The sequence below is a fragment of the Erpetoichthys calabaricus genome, chromosome 3, assembly GCF_900747795.2.
Source record: "Erpetoichthys calabaricus chromosome 3, fErpCal1.3, whole genome shotgun sequence".
NCBI classification, from domain to species: domain Eukaryota; kingdom Metazoa; phylum Chordata; class Cladistia; order Polypteriformes; family Polypteridae; genus Erpetoichthys; species Erpetoichthys calabaricus.
The window spans coordinates 94684746-94708321 of NC_041396.2; the positions used below are offsets into that span (position 1 = coordinate 94684746).

Genomic DNA, 23576 nt, shown 5'->3' on the forward strand with positions numbered 1-23576 from the left:
ATCGTACGTCAACGTCGCCCCCATATTTTGGGTGGCACTGCTGTGGAGTGAAGTAATGAATAATGTGCTGCTTGGAATTGTACAAACTGCTGTACGCTCCAAACCAGATCCCGGGGGATTACATTTCATAGGTAAGGCTGAACAATTGTTTTGGTTATATTTGGCGTTAGAAAATCCCGTTTTATAATCTTTACTTTAGCTAAACCAGGCTAAGCTAGCAAAGCTATGCATTTATGTGCTCAAGTGAGCCTCCAAACAACATTTTGGCTAAATGTATTTAGTCACTATGTAGATTGTTGATAGATGTTAACATTTCTCAAACTTGATGTTTTTTCTCAAGGAGCACATTGAGGAAACACAGTTTGAAATTGACAACCATCATTTTATGCTCATGTCTTTAGTTGTGTCTGTCTTCCACAAACTAAGGCTGCACCATATTGCCAGACTGAATACTCTCAAATTACAAGATCTGAGTGAGCAAGAGGAGTGTAAGTCTGGAGGAGGTCAGTGAGGTTGTGGAGAGCTTTCAATGTTGTTAAGAGCGGTATTTAGTATTGTATTCTGTAGTTAACTGGGAGCCAGTGAAGTTGAGAGAGAATAAGTGTAATATGTTCAGTGGATTTACAACAGCAGGATATCCTGGCAGCAGAATTTTGAAGAAGTTCTAAGCGACTGACAAGTTTTTGTGGGATGCCAGATAGAATACCATTACATTAATCTATACGTGACGTGACTCAGCATTAAACAATACTTCAGTACTGTGTTGCGTAAGAACAGGACAAAGTCTGGAAATGTTTCGAAGATAGAAGAAGGCAGTCCCCGAAATGTTACTTATATGGGAGAAATGGTTAATAATAATAATAATTAGCTAGCGTATGTATTGCTCATATTCACCCTGCGATGTGCTGGCGCCACATTCAGGATTTACTCCTGCCTTGCACACAATACTTGCTGGGATGGGCGCAACCCTGAATGGTTGGCATAATTAAACATGTATAACGAAGATCTTTTTAAAGTTCTGAACACTCCGTGGTCTAAGTTTATAACTAGTTTTAATTTCACAAAGACGTTTATCGTGTGGCGATTGGTTAAGTGGGGAAAGAAAAAGGAAGGATAGGAATTGGGGGTTTGGTACATCAGACAGAGACAGCACGCATGCAATAAAGAAAGTCCACTCAGAAGAACATCCACTGAATTAATTCTGTGTTCGTGTCACCGACCACCAGATCACAAACCCAGCATTTACACAATATTTAAGTTAAACCTGTGTGATACCCATTCATACCTCCAGTTTTATTTGGAGCCTCGTCACACCTGCAATAAACTTCTCTACACTGAACATACACCTGAGGACCCCTTACTGCGAAGGAGCAGCACTACCGCCACACTACCATGCATGTTTAATACCTGCTTTAATGCATTTCATCATGAAAATGATAAAGTATTTATCTTAGCATTCTAAATTTTCAGAGAGCAGGAATATCATGAAGTGAATGGATTCTGTGCGGCGATAGCTGCCTGCACCTCCTCTTAGTGTAGAGGAAGTCAGCTTAAGAAGCGCATAGCGAGTAACAACTGGGTCAGGGAACACAACACAAAGCATTTAATGTGCCACATTAACTTATGACTGGGTTTGAGAAAATCTAGTAAATTAAACTTTGATTTTAGGATGAAGTTTAGTTTACAACATTCTACTTTAATGACAAAATAAACTATGAGAATAAAGTGGAAATGTCGAGAATAAAGTCAACATGTCGACTAATTTATTTATACACACACACACACACTGGCTGACTGAATACTTTTTTGCCCCACTGTAAATATATATATACATATACACATACACATATATACAGTGCTTCCGGAAAGTATTCACAGCATCACTTTTTCCACATTTTGTTATGTTACAGCCTTATTCCAAAATGGATTAAATTCATTTTTTTCCTCAGAATTCTACACACAACACCCCATAATGACAATGTGAAAAAAGTTTACTTGAGGTTTTTGCAAATTTATTAAAAATAAAAAAAAACTGAGAAATCACATGTACATAAGTATTCACAGCCTTTGCCATGAAGCTCAAAATTGAGCTCCTGTTTCCCCTGATCATCCTTGAGATGTTTCTGCAAATGAATTGGAGTCCACCTGTGGTAAATTCAGTTGATTGGACATGATTTGGAAAGGCACACACCTGTCTATATAAGGTCCCACAGCTGACAGTTTATGTCAGAGCACAAACCAAGGCATGAAGTCAAAGGAATTGTCTGTAGACCTCCGAGACAGGATTGTCTCGAGGCACAAATCTGGGGAAGGTTACAGAAAAATTTCTGCTACTTTGATGGTCCCAATGAGCACAGTGGCCACCATCATCCGTAAGTGGAAGAAGTTCGAAACCACCAGGTCTCTTCCTAGAGCTGGCCGGCCATCTAAACTGAGCGATCGGGGGAGAAGGGCTTTAGTCAGGGAGGTGACCAAGAACCCGATGGTCATTCTGTCAGAGCTCCAGGGGTATTCTGTGGAGAGAGGAGAACCTTCCAGAAGGACAACCATCTCTGCAGCAATCCACCAATCAGGCCTATATGGTAGAGTGGCCGGACGGAAGCCACTCCTTAGTAAAAGGCACATGGCAGCCCGGCCTGGAGTTTGCCAAAAGGACTCTCAGACCATGAGAAAGAAAATTCTCTGGTCTGATGAGACAAAGATTGAACTCTTCGTCACATTTGGAGGAAACCAGGCACTGTTCATCAACAGGCCAATACCAGCCCTTCAGTGAAGCATGGTGGCAGCAGCATCATGCTGTGGGGATGTTTTTCAGCGGCAGGAACTGGGAGACTAGTCAGGATAAAGGGAAAGATGACTGCAGCAATGTACAGAGACATCCTGGATGAAAACCTGCTCCAGAGCGCTCTTGACCCCAGACTGGGGCGACGGTTCATCTTTCAGCAGGACAACGACCCTAAGCACACAGAGCCAAGATATCAAAGCAGTGGCTTCAGGGCAACTCTGTGAATGTCCTTAAGTGGCCCAGCCAGAGCCCAGACTTGAATCCGATTGAACATCTCTGGAGAGATCTTAAAATGGCTGTGCACCGACGCTTCCCATCCAACCTGATGGAGCTTGAGAGGTGATGCAAAGAGAAATGGGCGAAACTGGCCAAGGGTAAGTGTGCCAAGCTTGTGGCATCATATTCAAAAAGACTTGAGGCTGTAATTGCTACCAAAGGTGCATCGACAAAGTATTGAGCAAAGGCTGTGAAACAGGATGCACCTGAGCTCAATTTTGAGCTTCATGGCAAAGGCTGTGAATATTTATGTACATGTGATTTCTCAGTTTTTTTTATTTTTAATAAATTTGCAAAAATCTCAAGTAAACTTTTTTCACGTTGTCATTATGTGGTGTTGTGTGTAGAATTCTGAGGAAAAAAATGAATTTAATCCATTTTGGAATAAGGCTGTAACATAACAAAATGTTGAAAAAGTGATGCACTGTATACACACACAAGTTGCACTGAACAGATGACCTGACTTTTAATAAATGAAAAAAATGACAATGGCAATAACAAACAATGTGGAATTTGGAAACTGTAAAGCTACATTAAAGTAGGCAGTAGGTAATTGCCTGTTATATTTTTATAAATATGTTTAACATGTTGGAAGCTTTGTGCTAAAGTATAATGGTAGAAGCCTGTGTGCTCAAGTTATAATGTTAAAAATGTTTGAATTTATAGCTAAGAAAACTACTTTTGTAATAGAGGTTAGGTGAACTACAAATGTTTTTGAAAAATGACCTTGCTGTTCCTTATTTATGTAGTACCATGATTAATTTGCAGCTGGTTTAGTGTTAATTCTGGTGGTTTGAGTAAGTTTTCTAATTTTCAGCTTTCCAGTCTGCTTAATGAGCATGGATAGAAAATTTAACTCCGCTTCCTCAGTTAAGATGTTAAACTATCAGTTATACTACAGGAGTTTGCTCACAAAAACATTCAATTCCCTAAACAGTGATACTGCAAACCTCCAGTAAGTACATACCTTTTTTAGAAACTGTGCCATCTTCAAGAGGTTCCAGCTTCCGGCCTAGTCTCTCCATGAGACTACGTTTTGGGACTATCTCCGTTTCAGCTGGAAAAACTAAATAAGAAAAGTAAAGCAAATATCAAATCTAAACTCTGATCTCAATGGGCAATCATATTATCTTACTCAATCAATTTCTACCATCCAATAAAATCCTTTAGATGTTTTAAGATATTTTAGACTTGAAAAAGCTTAATTTCATTTTATAATATATAGAAGACTTATTGTGTCCACACTTACCTTTTTTGATTACCACACCATCCCCATCAATTTCAGCTTTTCTCTTGCTTAACCTTTGTGCAATGGTGCATTTCACTGGCAGAATACCTTCTATTGAAACATTAAAAAAAAAGCAAGAACAGAACACTGTCAGAGGTGCTGCCATATAAAACTATTACAGATTTTATATATATATATATATATATATATATATATATATGGTTGCAATAGTTTTACTGTCAAATAAATGCAAAGAGTACACGACACGTGTTTCGCCCTCATTCTGGGCTCATCAGGTGTACACACTCCACTGCACTCCCTCTCGGGAATCGAACCTCGGACGTCAGCGTCAGAGGCGATGCCCCTAACGTTGCGCCATGGCGTGTGGTTCAGAATGAGGGCGAAACACGTGTCGTGTACTCTTTGCATTTATTTGACAGTAAAACTATTGCAACCATTCTATGATCTGCTCTTCACAAACTGAGGGCACCGTGGCGGATGTTAGCAGATTGCTGGCCAACCACAAAGCGTTACCTGGTAGGTAACCACCCACACTAACAGATTGTGACACAGACTTCGAATGCCGTGAATATATATATATATATATATATATATATATATATAAATAAATCTTGGGAGGGAAATGAGACGCAATCACAATTTGATGCCCCGTGAGACAAGGCAGTAAGACAACATTTAAAACAAGTTCACGGACATCTAACCTAGCAGTTGTTGGAATACTGTTGGCAGACACACTTCATGTGTTCCCAGCTCTTAAAACAACGACAAGCAGAACACACAGCTCGCCAGCACATGATCCAACCGCTTCTCCTTACGCTGCGTTCAGCCACCCCCCTCTCTCTCAAACACCCATCCCCGCACCTTTTACAATGCAAGCAGCAGAGACGTGAAGTGGCAAAAGGACAGCTGCTGTGCAGGCTTTGAAATTATCGACACTCTGCGCGAAAAACAGAACAGGCAGCTTGACAGCAGCAGAAAGACAGCAGCTGATCCAACGCGAGCAGCGTTATACGTTCTGGGAAAAATAGATTTAACCACGCCCGGGGCTGGAAATAAAGGACATGTCAAGTATTGTTTTTACAAACGTTTTAAAGCAGTGTTTCCCAAACCCGGTCCTAGGGACCCCCCTGTAGATACAGGTTTTTGTTCCAACCAGCTTCTGTTTTTAATTGAACTCCTGGGCTAATTAAGTGAACTGATATTTCCCAAGTTCTGTGTTTAGGGAACAATATAGAAATTAGAAAAGTAAGTTTGCTAAAAAAAAAAAATTAAAATGCACCAAGCAGTTATATAGGAATAATATATATTTTTTTCTTTTTAACAGTGTTTTCATCTTGATTTTCATTCTACTTTTCTAGGTCTTCTAATTGTTTAATTAATCCATTATTTACTAAATAGAGGGCCTGACTCTAAAGTAGTTGCAGCCTTTGATTATTCAGTGTTTGCCTGGGTGTCTGATCTGCTCATTTTCAATTGTCATTATTAAGATACAACAAAATGGGAAAAACTGCACAGAGAAAGAGCAAAGTATAATGAAATCAACAAAGAAGAGTTAAGCATTTAAATCTATAGAAAAAGCAGAAATATTTCCAAATGTCTTATAAATATAAAAATCATGTTGCTATGCTTTTCTGAATGTCGAATAAAAGAAAAAAGAATATCAGCTAATTAAATGAGATCAGTGTTATCAGGTATTGTCACAGATTAGGAATCTGGTTGGAGAAAAAATACCTGCAACCACAGGGGATCCCCAGGACCAACCGAGTTTGGGAAACACTGTTTTACAGTAAAAGTAAAAATAATGCATATGCAACAACTCCCATGAAAATAATCTCTTTAAATTGTATATCCGGTAAACCAAACCCGGGGGTGGGCGAGCGCAGCCCCCTAGTATATATATATATATATATATATATATATATATACATATATACACACACACAATTATATATATTATATATATATATATATATATATATATATATATATATATATATATACACACACACATATACATACGCAGCTAAAATTTTGACTTGGTATTGATATCTGCTTCAGTAATGTTTCCGAGGTTAATAACGGTTAACCCTCCCCCACCCAATCACATGGCAACATGGTGCGCCGCACAAATTCACATTTCACATGTTGTGCCACATAATTGAGAACCTCACTGCCTTGCTACAAGCTAATGTTTGAAATCTAAAGCCTACCAAAGGGGAGGGAGTGGTTTATATTGATTGCCCCACGCAGAACCTACTGTATAATATACCTCCCCATCAAACTGACAAAACTCAATCCTATGTCTTTCTGCTCCCACCCTCTTTCTTTTGTGCCCACCTCACGTTCCATTCTGCTCTGAATGGCATTCCTGCCTTCCCATTTAAAAGGCACGCAAGTTGGGCTTATAGCATTGCTGGAATTAAATTTGGGGGCAGGGAATCATGCAGATGCAATTAAATCTGTTAGTGACTATTTTTTTTTTTGTCTTTCCACAATACAGTTAGAGTTGATCTATTGATATTGTTTTCAAAAAACAACAAAATGATAGATGAACAGATAATGTGTGACCAGAGGATTCCCCCTTCCCCCGTAAACGATGTCCTCTTTTTGAGACTTGAAATACCAGTCTGGCTGATATTTATAAAATACCAAAAATTGTCCAGCAATTTTGTCTTAGCCTTTTTTACTTTGTAAACAAACAGCTGACCTTCAGATTTTGCCTGATGCATGTGCAGCATGTTCACATGTTGTGGCTATTGTTACTCATGTGCAGCTCAAAGTTTGTTCAAAACAAAGTAAACAGCAATTTGACTCAACACTCAACAGTATTTCTGGAATTATTGGCACATACAAATATCGTAAATCTACATGTTGATAATTCTAGAAGTACTTAACAATTAGCAAAAAAACATGCGTATTGCAGGTTTTGAGGAACCAACTGAATAAAGGACATCTGGATTATGCTAACAGAGTAATGCAAGATTTCTCCCACCCCATGGATGTCTTCCATATTGCTTGGCATTGATAGCACTGGCAACCACTAAAATCTGTTATGTTCTACATGAAAATATGCAATTAAAAACTTTTCTCAGCCACCACTACAAACTACATGGCACAAGGAACATAACATTTTTTAGGTGGAGTATGCCTTAAAATATCTTAAATTTTAATAAATGACTCTGACCTTCCTTGGTAAATGAAGAACTCAGGCACACAGTCCTCAAATTTGCTTTCTCCATGGCTGCCTGATGTTTTTCATGACCAGAATTCAAAGAATCCAATCCGTCACCTGTAAATTTAGGATAAACAAGCAATAGATACAGTACAGTTTCTTCCCCTTGCAATTATCCCAAATTAGGCTCTGAGCAATTAAGATGATTTCAGTAAAAGAAAGGAAAATATTGAAAGGATAAAATATTCCAGTTAATGAAATAAAAGTGTGGAGTTTGCTTGTTCTCCCCGTGTCTGAGTGGGTTTCCTCCGGGCGCTCCGGTTTCCTCCCACAGTCCAAAGACATGCAGGTTAGGTGGATTGGTGATTGTAAATTGGCCCTAGTGTGTGCTTGGTGTGTGGGTGTGTTTGTGTGTGTCCTGCGGTGCCTTGGCACCCTGCCCGGGATTGGTTCCCTGCCTTGTGCCTTGTGTTGGCTGGGATTGGCTCCAGCAGACCCCCGTGACCCTGTGTTCGGATTCAGCGGGTTGGAAAATGGATGGATGGATGGAAATAAAGTGTAAAGAAAAAACTGCCAACATAATTATAACAAGTAAAACGTAGTTCAAGTAAAATTCCTAAAATGTTTCAACATGCACACTTCAATCAAGCACAATACAAAACACAATTAAGTGTAGAAGAGAAAGTACCAGTTTTCTTTTGGCTCTGTGTCACTGCCTTTTTGAGTCTTAATTCTTCAAGTGTTTTAATACCGAAATTGAAGGTGCTATCTGCAAAGGCAAAATAAGCAATTTATTAGATAACCCAACACAACCATATCTACTTATAAGAGAACAATTTTTACTGTTCCACCCCTTAATTCACGGACAAAGGCCATATACTCAAAACATACTGGCAGTATGATCGCTATAGAACATTGTTTGTGGTGAGCTGTATGTACTGCACCATTCTGGCAAACAAAAGACGAAGTGGAAAACATATTTTCACTACAGACAAGACAGAGATGAAACAGTACCCCTTTCTTGCTGCAAGACTGGACTTCTATAGGGAACACTGTAAATTAGGACAGTGTGGCATTTCCTACTTTGCTTTGATATGGGAAGTCCTCTGCTTAAAACTGCAAGCCACTTCTTTCACGGATGCTTGATTTAAGTTGAAGTGTAAGTTCTCCTAACAGGTCCTTAGTCTGGAAGGATGTTTTTGGGTCTCATCCAACACCACATATCACACACAAGTAAATGATATCCAAGAGATGTCTCAGTGTGGCATAGTTTTCCACACATGGATACTGAACACAAAATCAACAACTCTAACACTGTTGACACTAACAGACAAAATTTGTACAAATTATCAACCAAAAGGTTATCCTTAAGCGCACCCAAATAACAGCAAAATGCCTACTCCTTACCTGCTCCTCAATAATCCATTAAAACCACTAGATTTGTACTCTGTCTGCCTGGCTTTAACTTCAGATCCACAGCAGGAATTTTATCGCCAAGGAGGTAGCAAAAAAAAAAAATAAAATAAAAAAATGTCGGCGCAACCCCACTACTCAAGAGCATAACTTAGTAAGGAACATAACTGCAAAAGGCTGTCCATAATGGAGCTGGATGTTATTGCCGCAAGTCTACACATGCTTAAGGAAAGCAAGGTGTGCAAGTAATAGAAACCATGCCTAAAGCAACACATTAGTCTTGCTGAAGAATGGAGTCAATTTATTCTCAAATGCCCAACACACATAATTTTTATACTAACAAAAGTGGACCACTGTGTATTGTAAATCCCTAAGAAAAGTACAGCCTACTAACACCAAATGTGAAAAGCCAAAAGGTTATCAGTGTTGCCTTAACTGAAAAGTAATAAAACTGACCTAACCTTCCATTAATTCAGAGCAGTGTCAGCAAATATGGACATGCTGGGGAAGAAAAGCAATGGCACAATCAAAGCCCAGACATAAAGACATTTATAATGATAAACATAACAGGACTGAAAGACCAAGGGCCTCATGTATAATGCCATGCGTAGAACTCACACTATAACATGACGTAAGCACAAAAGTGGGAATGTGCGTACGCACAGAAAAATCCAGATGCAGGAATCTGTGCGTACGCAAACTTCCACGTTCTTCCGCTACATAAATCCCAATCAGCGTGAAAAGTAACGCACGTGCACGCGCCTTCTGTCCCGCCCCAACTCCTTCCAGAAGTATGCCTCTATGAATATGCAAATCAATATAAATAGCCCTTAAGTTCAGCCTTCTGTGAAAAGACAATGGGAAAAGCATGGGGGAAAAATATAAGAATTTCAGTGAATACCAAGTGGAGGCAAGGAAAAACGTACTATTTGGTGGTTTAAACAGTGGTATAATCAACAAAAGGAAGTTGATTGAGTGACATAGTGTCGGACAAACTCGAATGCTCAAGTTCACAAAGTCGCGCAGTGCCCGAAATAAAAAAAGAAGTTGTCACATATCAAAGTCGGCGTGAAAAGGCGACTCATAGCCCACCATCTGAGTGTCACATGACAGCTTATTAGGGTAGAGAAAAAAAATAGGCACACAGTGGGGAAAAAAAGCACGAAATGCCAACTTTAATCTCGAAATTTCCACTTTAATCACGTAGTTTATTTTGTCATTAAAGTAGAACATCATAAACTTCATTTTAAAATAGTTTATTTTAATAGTTTCTCAAATCCCATCGTAAATAAAGTAGCATGTTAAATGCTTTGTTCTGTGTTTGATCTTCTATGTGCTCTGTGTGTGTGAATCACTACGTGCTTCCGTTCTTTCTCTTTCTCCAACAGGACACAGAATCCATTACATTCGTGATATTACAGCTCTCTGAATAATTAAAATACTGAGATGTACACGTCATATCTTTTTCATGATGATAGGAATGAAAGCATGTTATTAAACATGGGAACACGGTGGCGCATTGATTGTTCATATCTCACGCAAGAGGCTTGCTGCGCCATGTGCGACCTTCGATGAAATAATTACAGAAGTACTGTCTCTTTCAAACATACTAACCTCCAATTCCTGTCCTTACTTTTCTTTCTCCAAACACCTAATCGCCACACAATCAGCTCTGTAATAGACGTTAAGCCATCTGTAAGCTTAGAACACCGATTCTTCAAAACGTTTAAGGAACATTGAAATATCTTTGTAGTACATGTTTAATTATTCTACCCGTCTATCCTTCCAGTGTCGCGTCAGCACCAGCAAGAATACAGCGCAAGGCAGGAACAATCTGTGAACTAGCTAGCGCTGCGGCACCGTGTCCTCACGTTTAATTATTAACGATACAAATTATTTAAATGAAGTTAAAGTTTTATCTGTATACTATAATCAACATATTTTGCTGCATTTCATCTTAAAAATGATATCGTCATCATACGCGCTTTATAAAGTGGCGCAGGTTGTGCAATTTTATAACTGTAGTGCAAGTTTACAGTGGGGTAATTGTACTTATAAGTACAAACAGTTCTACAAGGAGCACTTGATTGTGTGTGTTTATAGTTCTTGGGACGAAACTGTTTCTGAACTGCGAGTTCCGTACAGGAAAGGCTTTGAACAGTTTTGCTGTGGCTGAGGCAGCGTACTTGATACTGTATACCGATTAAAGATTTCTGTGCGTACGCACCATTTATACATGTGGCCCCAGAACTTTTACAAGAGTATTTAAAACATGGTCCTGAATGAATGTTTCCAGGAGCTCTTCCTTAGACTAAAATTTAAAGAAAACTTATGAGCCCTTCTCTACAGAAAAAGATAACAAGAAAACACAAATGTTTAAAGCTTTTCGTTATTCACAGACGTCTGTAAATACCTGCATATATCCATCTACTATTATCTTAATGTTCTGAATAAGCCATTAATTTGTATATTGCCACAAGCATATTAGCCTGTTTCCAAGCAACTAGCTATGTTCAAATCACAAACGAAAAGTGAAAAATATATGCAGACTTTCACCAGTTCCCATAAATCATAGTAATCAAAATCCTGGTACACTGTCCTAGATGCTCTTAGATACAGGGAATAAGAAACTAACAATAGCAAAGAGAAAACCACAAAACACACTTTACCTTGTTTTGAATTTCCAATTGACCTTGCTGAAATAAACTGCAGCGAATTTGGTGGGTCATCTGAACTTTCCACTCCAGTTTTTCCTTCTTCTCCCTCCTCAGAAAACTGATCTGAAAACATACAAAAAGCACTGTTTGATCATGGGGAAAATATATATATTTTAATTGCTTCCATGGGTGGCCAAAATGTCTGTATAAATGTTAAGAATAATTTTCTACACAAATTTCAGTATTTACTTAATTCCTTGTTTAATTATACACTTTCAACTTGTTCTGTACTATGTGTAAACATGAGATGACCTGATACCGATAACACTGATTACTTTTCTAAGAAATAAATTGATGTCAATTGTATAAAAAAAAAAAAAAAAGACATAAAAAAAACACTTCATAAAATAATATTCAATTAGGTATCTAACCTGCAGAGGAGAAGACAATATAAACATCCTGCATAACTAAATCTGATGCAAATATGTTTAACTCAAGACATATTTAGCAAAATAGTAAAAGGGTAGAATGGAGTCCTAACACCCAAGATATAATTTTAATTATTACTATGTTAAACAATACCCCATAAACAAAGAAGGAAAAAAAACTAATCTGTCAAAGAAATTGTTAAAATATTTTGTATTCTGCGCATGAGTGGCTAGTAATCAAATTGTAAAATCACAATGATTAAACCACCTGTTGTCTCACCCAATGATCTGCATTATTAATTGCAGAACATTACAAAATTGTAGAAACAGTGTGCAATCACGGGTATCAAGTAGTGCAACAAGACATTTTCGCAACAACACACATTTGTAATACAAAGAAAAATTTTCATTAGTTTGACAGTGTCACAGATTTTTTTCACAACACCAAAAACAGGGTAACTGGAAAATTGCTGTTAGCAAAATTCTAGGAATTTATCAGTAAGTAAATTTCTGAAATAGTCAAAGCAGATGGTATAAGCAAAGACAGCATAAACCAATCCACTTTGTTATCGAAATAATTTTATGGAGGCCTGCAGGAATCTGAAGGCTATTCAGACAGCCCTGGGCCCAATCCAGGGATAAACCCTACTAACGTTCAGCTCTCCAGTCATTCCATAAGTATACGTGGGAAAAAAAAAATATACAGTATACAGTGGTGTGAAAAACTATTTGCCCCCTTCCTGATTTCTTATTCTTTTGCATGTTTGTCACACAAAATGTTTCTGATCATCAAACACATTTAACCATTAGTCAAATATAACACAAGTAAACACAAAATGCAGTTTGTAAATGGTGGTTTTTATTATTTAGGGAGAAAAAAAAATCCAAACCTACATGGCCCTGTGTGAAAAAGTAATTGCCCCCTGAACCTAATAACTGGTTGGGCCACCCTTAGCAGCAATAACTGCAATCAAGCGTTTGCGATAACTTGCAATGAGTCTTTTACAGCGCTCTGGAGGAATTTTGGCCCACTCATCTTTGCAAAATTATTGTAATTCAGCTTTATGGAGGGTTTTCTAGCATGAACCCGCCTTTTTAAGGTCATGCCATAGCATCTCAATTGGATTCAGGTCAGGACTTTGACTAGGCCACTCCAAAGTCTTCATTTTGTTTTTCTTCAGCCATTCAGAGGTGGATTTGCTGGTGTGTTTTGGGGTCATTGTCCTGTTGCAGCACCCAAGATCGCTTCAGCTTGAGTTGACGAACAGATGGCCGGACATTCTCCTTCAGGATTTTTTGGTAGACAGTAGAATTCATGGTTCCATCTATCACAGCAAGCCTTCCAGGTCCTGAAGCAGCAAAACAACCCCAGACCATCACACTACCACCACCATATTTTACTGTTGGTATGATGTTCTTTTTCTGAAATGCTGTGTTCCTTTTACGGCAGATGTAACGGGACATTTGCCTTCCAAAAAGTTCAACTTTTGACTCATCAGTCCACAAGGTATTTTCCCCAAAAGTCTTGGCAATCATTGAGATGTTTCTTAGCAAAATTGAGACGAGCCCTAATGTTCTTTTTGCTTAACAGTGGTTTGCGTCTTGGAAATCTGCCATGCAGGCCGTTTTTGCCCAGTCTCTTTCTTATGGTGGAGTCGTGAACACTGACCTTAATTGAGGCAAGTGAGGCCTGCAGTTCTTTAGACGTTGTCCTGGGGTCTTTTGTGACCTCTCGGATGAGTCGTCTCTGCGCTCTTGGGGTAATTTTGGTCGGCCGGCCACTCCTGGGACGGTTCACCACTGTTCCATGTTTTGCCATTTGTGGATAATGGCTCTCACTGTGGTTCGCTGGAGTCCCAAAGCTTTAGAAATGGCTTTATAACCTTTACCAGACTGATAGATCTCAATTACTTCTGTTCTCATTTGTTCCTGAATTTCTTTGTATCTTGGCATGATGTCTAGCTTTTGAGGTGCTTTTGGTCTACTTCTCTGTGTCAGGCAGTTCCTATTTAAGTGATTTCTTGATTGAAACAGGTGTGGCAGTAATCAGGCCTGGGGGTGGCTACGGAAATTGAACTCAGGTGTGATACACCACAGTTAGGTTATTTTTTAACAAGGGGGCAATTACTTTTTCACACAGGGCCATGTAGGTTTGGATTTTTTTTCTCCCTAAATAATAAACACCATCATTTAAAAACTGCATTTTGTGTTTACTTGTGTTATATTTGACTAATGGTTAAATGTGTTTGATGATCAGAAACATTTTGTGTGACAAACATGCAAAAGAATAAGAAATCAGGAAGGGGGCAAATAGTTTTTCACACCACTGTATATATCGGTCATGTTCCGATTGACTTACTGTCATTCCAAACTGGCCAATTTTCACTTCAAACAATTATCAATAAATTGGGTGATTTCAAAAAAATAATTTTTTTCTTCAACATCTGGTTTTCTAAACTTCATAGTAATTAAGTTGTAGTGCTTCTATATGGGGCATCATGCTGAGTGTTGGGCAGGGTTGTGGGGTCCAGCGGCTGTGGGGCATCTGTTGGTAAACAGAGATTCACTGAACTTGACTTTGCCGATGCTGTGATGTTCAGAGTCAATGGAGGCTCTGATCGGGGCTCTCGAGAGACTGAGCAAGGGATCCAAGTGTCTGGGCTTGCAAGTGTCTTGGATCAAAAAAAAAAAAAAAAACAACAACATCCAGGCCTTTAATGACCTCTTGGGCAAAGCCATCAGCAGTGTATCTGTTTGCAGAGAGTGTGACCTAAGAATAAGACTGGTCTCCTTCGGTACCTTATCTCTTCGGAGAATCCTTGGGTACCACTGGTTTGGCTTTGTGTTAAATGAGTGGTTGCTGATGGAGTCCCAAATGAGGCATATTACCTGCATTGTGAGGGAGCACCAATTACGGTACTACGGCCATGTGGCGCGAATCCCCAAGGGTGACCTGGCTTGCCGGATCCTCACTGTTGAGGACACAAGCAGCTAGACCAAGCCAAGGTGACACCCACGTAACACCTGGTTGCGGGAGTTCGATGGTCAGTTCTAGAGGGTGGGACTGGACTGCATGTCTGCTTGGGGGCTTGCCAACCAGACTCCAGAGCTGTTTTGTTGTGCAGTGAGGGCGGCAACAATACTGTTAGAGTGCATGCTCCCCAACCTGACCTGGTGTTATGTGAGCAGAGAGCAGCTACATAGACATCAGGAGATCTAAAACACTGGGAATACTGTCCTTTACATTAAGGCCAGTGGAATAATAAAGCGGTTAAAAAGGAACCTGAGGAGTCATCCTGTGCATGGAGAGTAATGGAAGACGTTATCCAGCTAAACCTGCTGTGAAAGTGGGCCTTGCTGGCAAAGAAATTAAAAGAGAAGCTACACTGAGGAGTTCAGGTTTTTTTTTTTTTTTTTAATTAAATTAGTGGACATTATTTGAAAGAATATGGAGAGTGAACAAGCGACATTTAATATGGTAGCTCACATTTTTAATTAGAAAAAATGAAGAACTTGCGCTCACAGCTTAATAGACAATAAAATAAATGTTCAGTAATCCCTCCTCCATCGCGGGGGTTGCGTTCCAGAGCCACCCACGAAATAAGAAAATCCGCGAAGTAGAAACCATATGTTTATATGGTTATTTTTATATTGTCATGCTTGGGTCACAGATTTGCGCAGAAACACAGGAGGTTGTAGAGAGACAGGAACGTTATTCAAACACTGCAAACAAACATTTGTCTCTTTTTCAAAAGTTTAAACTGTGCTCCATGACAAGACAGAGATGACAGTTCCGTCTCACAATTAAAAGAATGCAAACATATCTTCCTCTTCAAAGCAGTGCTCATCAGGAGCACAGAATGTCACATAGATAGAGAAAACAATCTCTAGCAAACAAATCAATAGGGCTGTTTGGCTTTGCGAAGCACCGCGGCACAAAGCTGTTGAAGGCGGCAGCTCACACCCCCTCCGTCAGGAGCAGGGAGAGAGAGAGAGAGATAGCGAGAGACAGAGTTTGTTTTTCAGTCAAAAATCAATACGTGCCCTTCGAGCTTTTAAGTATGCGAAGCTCTGTGCAGCATGTCGTTTCAGCAGGCAGCTGCACAAAAGATAGCAACGTGAAGATAATCTTTCAGCATTTTTAGACGAGCGTCCGTATCGTCTAGGTGTGCGAACAGCCCCCCTGCTCAATCCCCATACGTCAGGATCAGAGAAAGTCAGCGCAAGATAGAGAGAAAAGTAAGCAATCTAGCTTCTCAGCCATCTGCCAATAGCGTCCCTTGTATGAAATCAACTGGGCAAACCAACTGAGGAAGCATGTACCAGAAATTAAAAGACCCATTGTCTGCAGAAATCCGCGAACCAGCAAAAAATCCGCGATATATATTTAAATATGCTTACATATAAAATCCGCGATGGAGTGAAGCCGCGAAAGGCGAAGCGCGATATAGCGAGGGATCACTGTAGTTTAAAAGCATTTTTGCACTTTATCCAGTATATATTAAAGATAAATGTTGTATATACACATTTTATTAATTTTAAAAATATATGCATTTTTAAGGGGATTTTATTTAATATTTTTATGGTCCATGGCCAACAGTTAATACCTGTGCACTGCAATTTTATTGTAAAAAAGTTACTATGATTAACACTTCAGAAATGAAGGCTTCTACATAGCTGGTTATGAAGGAGATTACCATTTAAAAATATATTATAATATTGGAATTGGCCAATTCTAATAACATGAAAAATTGGTGATCTGAAGTGACTTGAACCAAACCTGATTGGGGTATACTTACAAAAAAACATTCCTGCACAACAGTTTTGTTTAAAAATACATACGGTACCTTCCATAATATTTGGGACAAGTTTAAAATTACAAAAATAAACAATTCAGACATGATTAAAGTGCACATTGTAGACTTTCATTTAAGGGTATTTGCATACATTTCAGTGATACCATGTAGAAATTAAAACACTTTTTATACAAAGTTCCCCTATTTTGGGGCACCATAATGTTTGGAACAATTGATGTCACAGGTGTTTGTGACTACTCAGGTGTGTTTCATTGCTTCACTAGTGTAGGCGTAAGATACCTAGGCATGCTTCTAGCTACAGACTAGCTATGGAGTCTGTAGTTGTCGTTGTTCAACATAAGAGCTAAGCCAATGAAAGTCAAAGCAGCCATTATGAGGCTAAAAAACAACAATAAAACCATTAGAGACATCGATAAAACCTTGGCATTCCCTAAATCAACTGTCTGGAGTACCCTTAAGAATAAGGAACAAATTGGTGAGCTCAGTAATCGTAAAGGAACTCGTAACCAAGGAAGACACCGACTGCTGATGACAAAAGAATTCTCACTATGGGTAAAGAAAAAGCCCCAAATGCCTGTCCAACAGATAAGAAACAGACTTCAGGTGCAGATATGTCAGAGACTACTATCCACAGAGCTAGGCCTAAACTACAAGGTGCAAATCACAAGTTAGCCAAAGAAATGAAAAAGAAAAAAAAAAAAAAGGTACTGGAGGCAGACAAGGCAAAAACTAACCTGTGTTAGAGCCAACTGTAGAGACAAAAAGAACGGCCTGAGATCTAAAGCATACACCTCCTCTGTTTAAACATAGTGATAGGGGTATTATGGGCTTGTGCACCTATGGCTTCCACTAGCAGACTTCTCTTCATGATGTAATCTGCGGATAACAGTTGTACAATGAATTCTAAGGTGTACAGAAACATCCCATCTGCTCAAGTTCCAGTAAATGCCTCCAAACTCATTTGATAGTGCTTCATCATACAAGATACTGATCCCAAACATACTGCTAAGGCAACACAGGAGTTTTCAAAGCTAAAAAATAGAAAATTCTTGAATGGCCAATCAAGTCACCCAATTTAAATTCAACTGAGCATGCCTTCCATATTCTGAAGAGAAAACTTAAGGGGAAAAAGCAGGAGCTGAAGATGGCTGTATTAGGGGCTTGGCAGAGCATCACCAGAGAAGATACTCAGCACTTGGTGAAGTCTATGAATCATAGACTTCAAGCAGTCATTGTTGAATATTGCATGCAAAGTACTAAATATGACTGCTTTAATACACCTACCACTGCTATTTCCCAAATACTATGGTGTTCTGAAATGCGTGGACCATGTATAAAAATTGTCATGTGGTCATTTCTACAAGGTGTGACTTAGGGTATTTGCATATATTTTGAAGTCTACAATGTACAATTTAATCACATCTGAATGTGTTTTGTAATTTGAAACTGTGCAGCAGAGGTATAAATCAAGGAAAAATGTGTCTTTGTCCCAAACATTATTGAGGGTACTGTAAATGATCTCAATACCATGTTTGGGATAGGACTAGAAATCAAAGCAAATAGAAAATCCCCTAAAAGTAAATCTCGCTAGGTGGGATCTTGGAGATAACCACTGTCCTGTAAACTACCACCACAAATTTACATCAAAAACATACTTAACATGAGAACAAGCCAGAGGTGAACAGAAGGAACACACAAGACAAGAGCTGCAGCAGAAGGGTGGACACCTTAAAACAGTTAACCAGCCAGTATCGTCATCTATTTCGTCAATGCCAGACAGGAAAAAGTTTATAAAAATTTGGGACATAAAAAAAAAAAAAAAAAAAAAAATGCAGGCCAAACTTCTTCCTCAACTTTTAACAGAAATAAACTGCCACATAGTACATTTATTAAAGACAGACAATTGGGTTCTTGACCAAAGCATGTGGGTTTTCTCCTGTGGAATTCTATATGAAAACTTACAATTCTGATTTCTTATAAACATTACTCTAACTATAGACGGGTTTTTGCAGACTGCATTCAATACACTGGCATGAGAAGTCTTTTTTGAAAGCTAGAACATAACAAAAGACACATAGCTGGATCTCCAAACAAAGTAAGAAAGCAACCAATATGCCAATATATTTTTCAGTCCTACAATACTAGAAAACAACAGCATGATGGTTCAAACATGAATACTGTGAAAAGGGGTAATAATGAAAAAAGAAATAATATATAAACCTATAAATAAATGTTTTAGAAATGTAACCAAAAAAAAGATTACCATCATCATCCTCATCATCATCCACAGGGTTAATGACAACTGGGGGATGAGTAGGGCTAGGAACATTCTCGGAATTCTCAGCTTTCATTACCCCACGCAGCTGGGGATTTGGAGGATTTGCAGATGCAGATGACTGAACTGCAGTTTGGGGGGGTTGCTGCTCTTCCTCTTCTACTTCTTTTTTGAGATGTGCTTTGTAAAAAAAAAAAAAATAAACATTTTTAATTTGGCATGATATAATTGCAACTAAAGTGTCCACAAAACTTGTTGATACCCCTCCACGAAATAAAGAACCACCCATACTTGTCCCTAAAATAACTAAAGTAACTAAAGGTAATAGGCACCCATCATTGTTTATTTCGTATTTAACAAAAATCAGACTTTGCTTTAGAGTTTTGATGCAACAGAATATTTAAAAAAAATAGTGCGAATGAAAATGGCATGAACAAATATTATAGAACTATTTTATTGTACAACCTTATCACTGCAAACAACCAATACCTATACGTCTCAATGAGAGTTCAGCACCTAACAGGTAGTTTCGCCCTGAACACACTGCTCCAGCTGTGTCACGTCTGAAGGGTGCCAGACTGCATGTTTCAGTTCTTTCCATGGATGATCAATAGGATTCAAATTGGTGATCGTAGAAGGCCACTTCAAAAGTATCCGATGGTTTTGTTCTTGGCCATTCTTGGGTGTTTTTAGCAGTGTGTCTCAGGTAATTAACCTGTTGGAGGAGCCATGACATGTGATTGAGACAGAACTTTTTGACACTGGAGAGTATGTTTTGTTCCATAATTTCTTGATAGTGTTGAGATTTCATTGTTCTATGTACAGGCTCAAGGCAGTAAAGCAGCTGAAAAACACAATCAAGCTTCCTCCATGCTTCACAGCTGGTATGGTGTTCTTTTCTTTGAAAACTTCATTTTTTGTATGTCTACATAGAGTAGATTTTAGATGCAACTTGCCAAAAAGTTCTAGTTTTGTCTTGTTTGTCTAAAGGACATTCCCCCAGAAGCACTGCAGCTTGTCAATATACATTATAGCAAATTCCAGTCTAACTTTTTGTTTTTCTTTCAACAGTGCAGTCATCCTGGGTCTTCTTCCATTGGGCCCACTGTCACTCAAAATGCAATGGATGGTGCAAACAGGCACTGATGGACCTTAATCATGAAGTTCAGCTTGTTATCTCTATGGAAGATGTCTCCAGCTTCCTCTTGTGACAAGGACCTCAGTCCCCTTGGACCTCAAACTTCTTAATATTTGCAACTGTTGTCAAATGAACAAGCTGCTTGGAGATGGTCTTAACAGCCACTGCCTTTAACAAACACATCTGGTCAAAGGTTTTAGAACACCTCAGTTTTTCCAGTTTTTCTTTTAATTTAATCAGGTGAAACGCAATGAATGACCTAAAATGGTGAAAAGGTAAGAAGTAAACTGCAGGAGGTTTAAATTTATAAAAACTAGAAAAAAGGGAACTTTCAAAATATTACAAATGGACCTTATTCAGGGAACAACTAATTAGTTACAACCTACAGATATTCTGCAGCAATTAAATTAAGCTTTGCAAGTTGCATCTAACAATTTGCACAGGTGTCCCAACTTCTGTTGTTGATTACTTAAAAACCCCCGGTCTTAAAGCAGAGTTGGAACAGACTGTGTTACTATACCCTCCTGAAGTACAACTTCGACAGTATTACACTGGCATAGAACAAGTAAACAATGGGAGTTTAAATAAAAAAAATATATATATATACATTTTAGTTCATTCACTGCATTTCAACTAATTACACTTATTACATTTGAAGAAAAAAAAAAAAGACAAACTGGGGTGTTCCAAAACTTTTGTCAAGCAGTGTACTTGTCTAGGGTTTTCTTTCCAATCTCCTCAGACAACTCTCTCCTTTGCTTTCTCTGGTCCATGTTTCTTGTTGGACAGTGATACCAAAGAGCAAAGTGACTACTTTTCTCCATTTAAATAGGCCAAATAACTGATTGCAAAATTGTAGATTTGTCATACTAATTAAAGAAAGCAGCTAGTTTGAAAATAAATTAAATGAATGAATAATTGAATTAGAGTGATTCATCTATTCTAGGGGTACCAACAATGTGTCCAGGGCATCTTGTAGAATAAGCATTACTTTATCTCTTTTCACACTTGCGTTGCTATCTTAATGACATATCAGGTAATGCATGGGACAATTATTCATTTAGTCCCTTTTCATGAGGTATAAAGCATGTTTTCAATGAGCTGTAAGGGTATGAATAAATTTGTCCACATACAAAGCACCAAATAAAGAAGTAAAGGGCTTTGTTTTAAAACATTCTTTTTTTTTCTGCGCTTCTGGACTACAATAAGTTGCCAACAAATTCATATTTTACTTGTGTATAAGCTTGAAGAATATCTAAATTAGGATTTCCCAATGAAAGTTGGAAATGTGAGAAGACTTAAGGGGAGGAAAATGACATCACAATTGATATGGAGTTTCAGTCCACACATCAATCAATATATATATTTTTTTTTTTACTAAAGATAAACTATGTATGTGGAAAGTCATACAGATGGATATGGATCGGTTAGAGAAGGGTCAAGAGGGCTAACATACCTTTACTTGCAGGAAGAAACTGTCCATTAATAATACGAGGCTTCTCATGGTGAAAAGCACAGTTCACCTTCTGACAACCAGCAGACTGCTTCTCCCAATAGCAAGGGATCTCACTTCGCTTTTTCTGAACACAAGAAAATGTTTATTTTCCTAGACAGTTTCAACTTTTATAGTAAGAGGTGTTGCTCAAAAGCATACATAAAACATACGACACAATACAATTCTTTAATTGGGCATTCACTATTAATCAGTTATATTTTTACATTAGCAGATGTAGCATTTATTTATAATGCATTATATTATCACAACCTATTTTTTAGTGCTGCATGTCAAACTCACTTCTATCTCCATGTGCCGAAACTTGCAAACCTTTCTGAAGCAACGTTCTTCTTGCCACAAGGTACATACGGTCTCACTGCCCAATGCAGCAGAGCAGTGACGAAATGGACAGCTGTCACCCTAAAAAGAAGGACAATAGATTAAACCCTAACCTGCCAAATACAGTTGATCATTTTTCTTCTGGTAAACAAAAATATTACAGCAATTTGTGACTATTTTGATACCTATCTTTAATAATTTTAGATTATAGGATTATAGGATTCTTTTTTACTGTGCAATATCAAAGCGATTATAAACTTATAAGCTAATATACATGCAACAGGCAAATGACCTCTCGAGCCATTTAGAAATACACTGAGCATTGCTATTGAGATGACAAAAACAGGAATTAAAGAAAGGAAAGGAAGAGGATTTTGAGTTCAACTGGTGCATGGCTATCTGTAAATATGGCAGTAATACTTAAAACTGAATTTAACGTGCAAATCCCTGATTAGTGCAAAGGACATTTACTGTCAAAAAAGGAATAACAAAAGAAATTAATATTTTCTGTCCATAGCTTATTCCTCAGAGTTTACTAAATAATAATGACCATGCTTTTTCTAAGGTGTATGCTGCAGTTTTGATAAGTGGGTGACATTTCAACCTGTGTGAGCATTGTAAATCTTCTGCATGAACCTAAACCTTTCTTATTCTAATACATATCTCAGAACACACATGTTCTACATATTTTCTATTAAAAAAAAAAAAAAAAAACACCAACACAGAAAAGATGGTGAGCAGGGGCCAAATTAGAGTACTGGCCCACCAGAAGTTGCCTAACCCACCACTATTGTGTAATATTAAATTAAGTATCTCCTCAAATTGATTTTATTGTACCAAGATATTTTAAGAACAAAGAAAGCATAAATCATTCAAGAGTTTTCAAAGCCCAATACCTTAGTGCACGTAGAGTAGTAGTAAAAGTAACAATCATTTCCTTGGTTGGACATCACGACTGAGCTTTGGTACAAAATGAATTCCAGGAAATTGAAGATTGCTTGATGACACTATTTTCTTTAAGGGCTGGCAAGTTTTCTTCTTGAATGACTTCTTAACTTCACCATTAGGCCCTCAGATACCTCCTTTAGGATAAATTTTAAGATTATGATTATATATATATATATATATATATATATATATATATATATATATAAATAAATAAATAAATAAATATATATATATATAAAAAACACACACACACACACATACATACAGTACATACATATACACACATACATACACATTATATATAATCTCCAAAAAGTCCTACAGATTTAGATATGTATAGAGAAAATGAAATATTGCTAATACATTAATTTTATAATGACAAATTAAGTTTTATATATTTACTTAAGCCTCGTTTATTACAGGGTTATTGGGTAGTTACAATTATAGTGGTTATCTAGCAAAAGGTAGAAAACAGCCAGAACGAGATATTATTTCACTGTACAGTACATCCACATTTTGTTATAATGGTCTAATTTACAGAAATTATGCACAAAATGTACAGACATTTTTGTACTTAAACTTTG

At 38.0% G+C, this 23576-nt stretch overlaps 1 protein-coding gene across 4 annotated transcripts in view; it reads right to left on the minus strand.

The window, feature by feature from the left end:
* Positions 1 to 23576, minus strand: part of zc3h11a (zinc finger CCCH-type containing 11A) — a 42468-nt gene that overhangs the window by 13400 nt on the left and 5492 nt on the right. For 3 of the 4 annotated variants that reach the window (XM_051924598.1, XM_051924599.1, XM_028797169.2), the window contains 9 exons: positions 22941 to 23126; positions 22006 to 22125; positions 21667 to 21790; positions 19061 to 19252; positions 11565 to 11675; positions 8171 to 8251; positions 7495 to 7599; positions 4311 to 4403; positions 4029 to 4127 (listed from right to left, as the gene is read on the minus strand). In XM_051924598.1, the coding sequence (XP_051780558.1) occupies positions 4029 to 4127; positions 4311 to 4403; positions 7495 to 7599; positions 8171 to 8251; positions 11565 to 11675; positions 19061 to 19252; positions 21667 to 21790; positions 22006 to 22125; positions 22941 to 22994 (979 nt within the window). In that variant the 5' untranslated portion in view covers positions 22995 to 23126. The remainder of the gene's footprint in view (positions 1 to 4028; positions 4128 to 4310; positions 4404 to 7494; positions 7600 to 8170; positions 8252 to 11564; positions 11676 to 19060; positions 19253 to 21666; positions 21791 to 22005; positions 22126 to 22940; positions 23127 to 23576) is intronic. The other variant, XM_051924600.1, reaches the window with a different exon arrangement.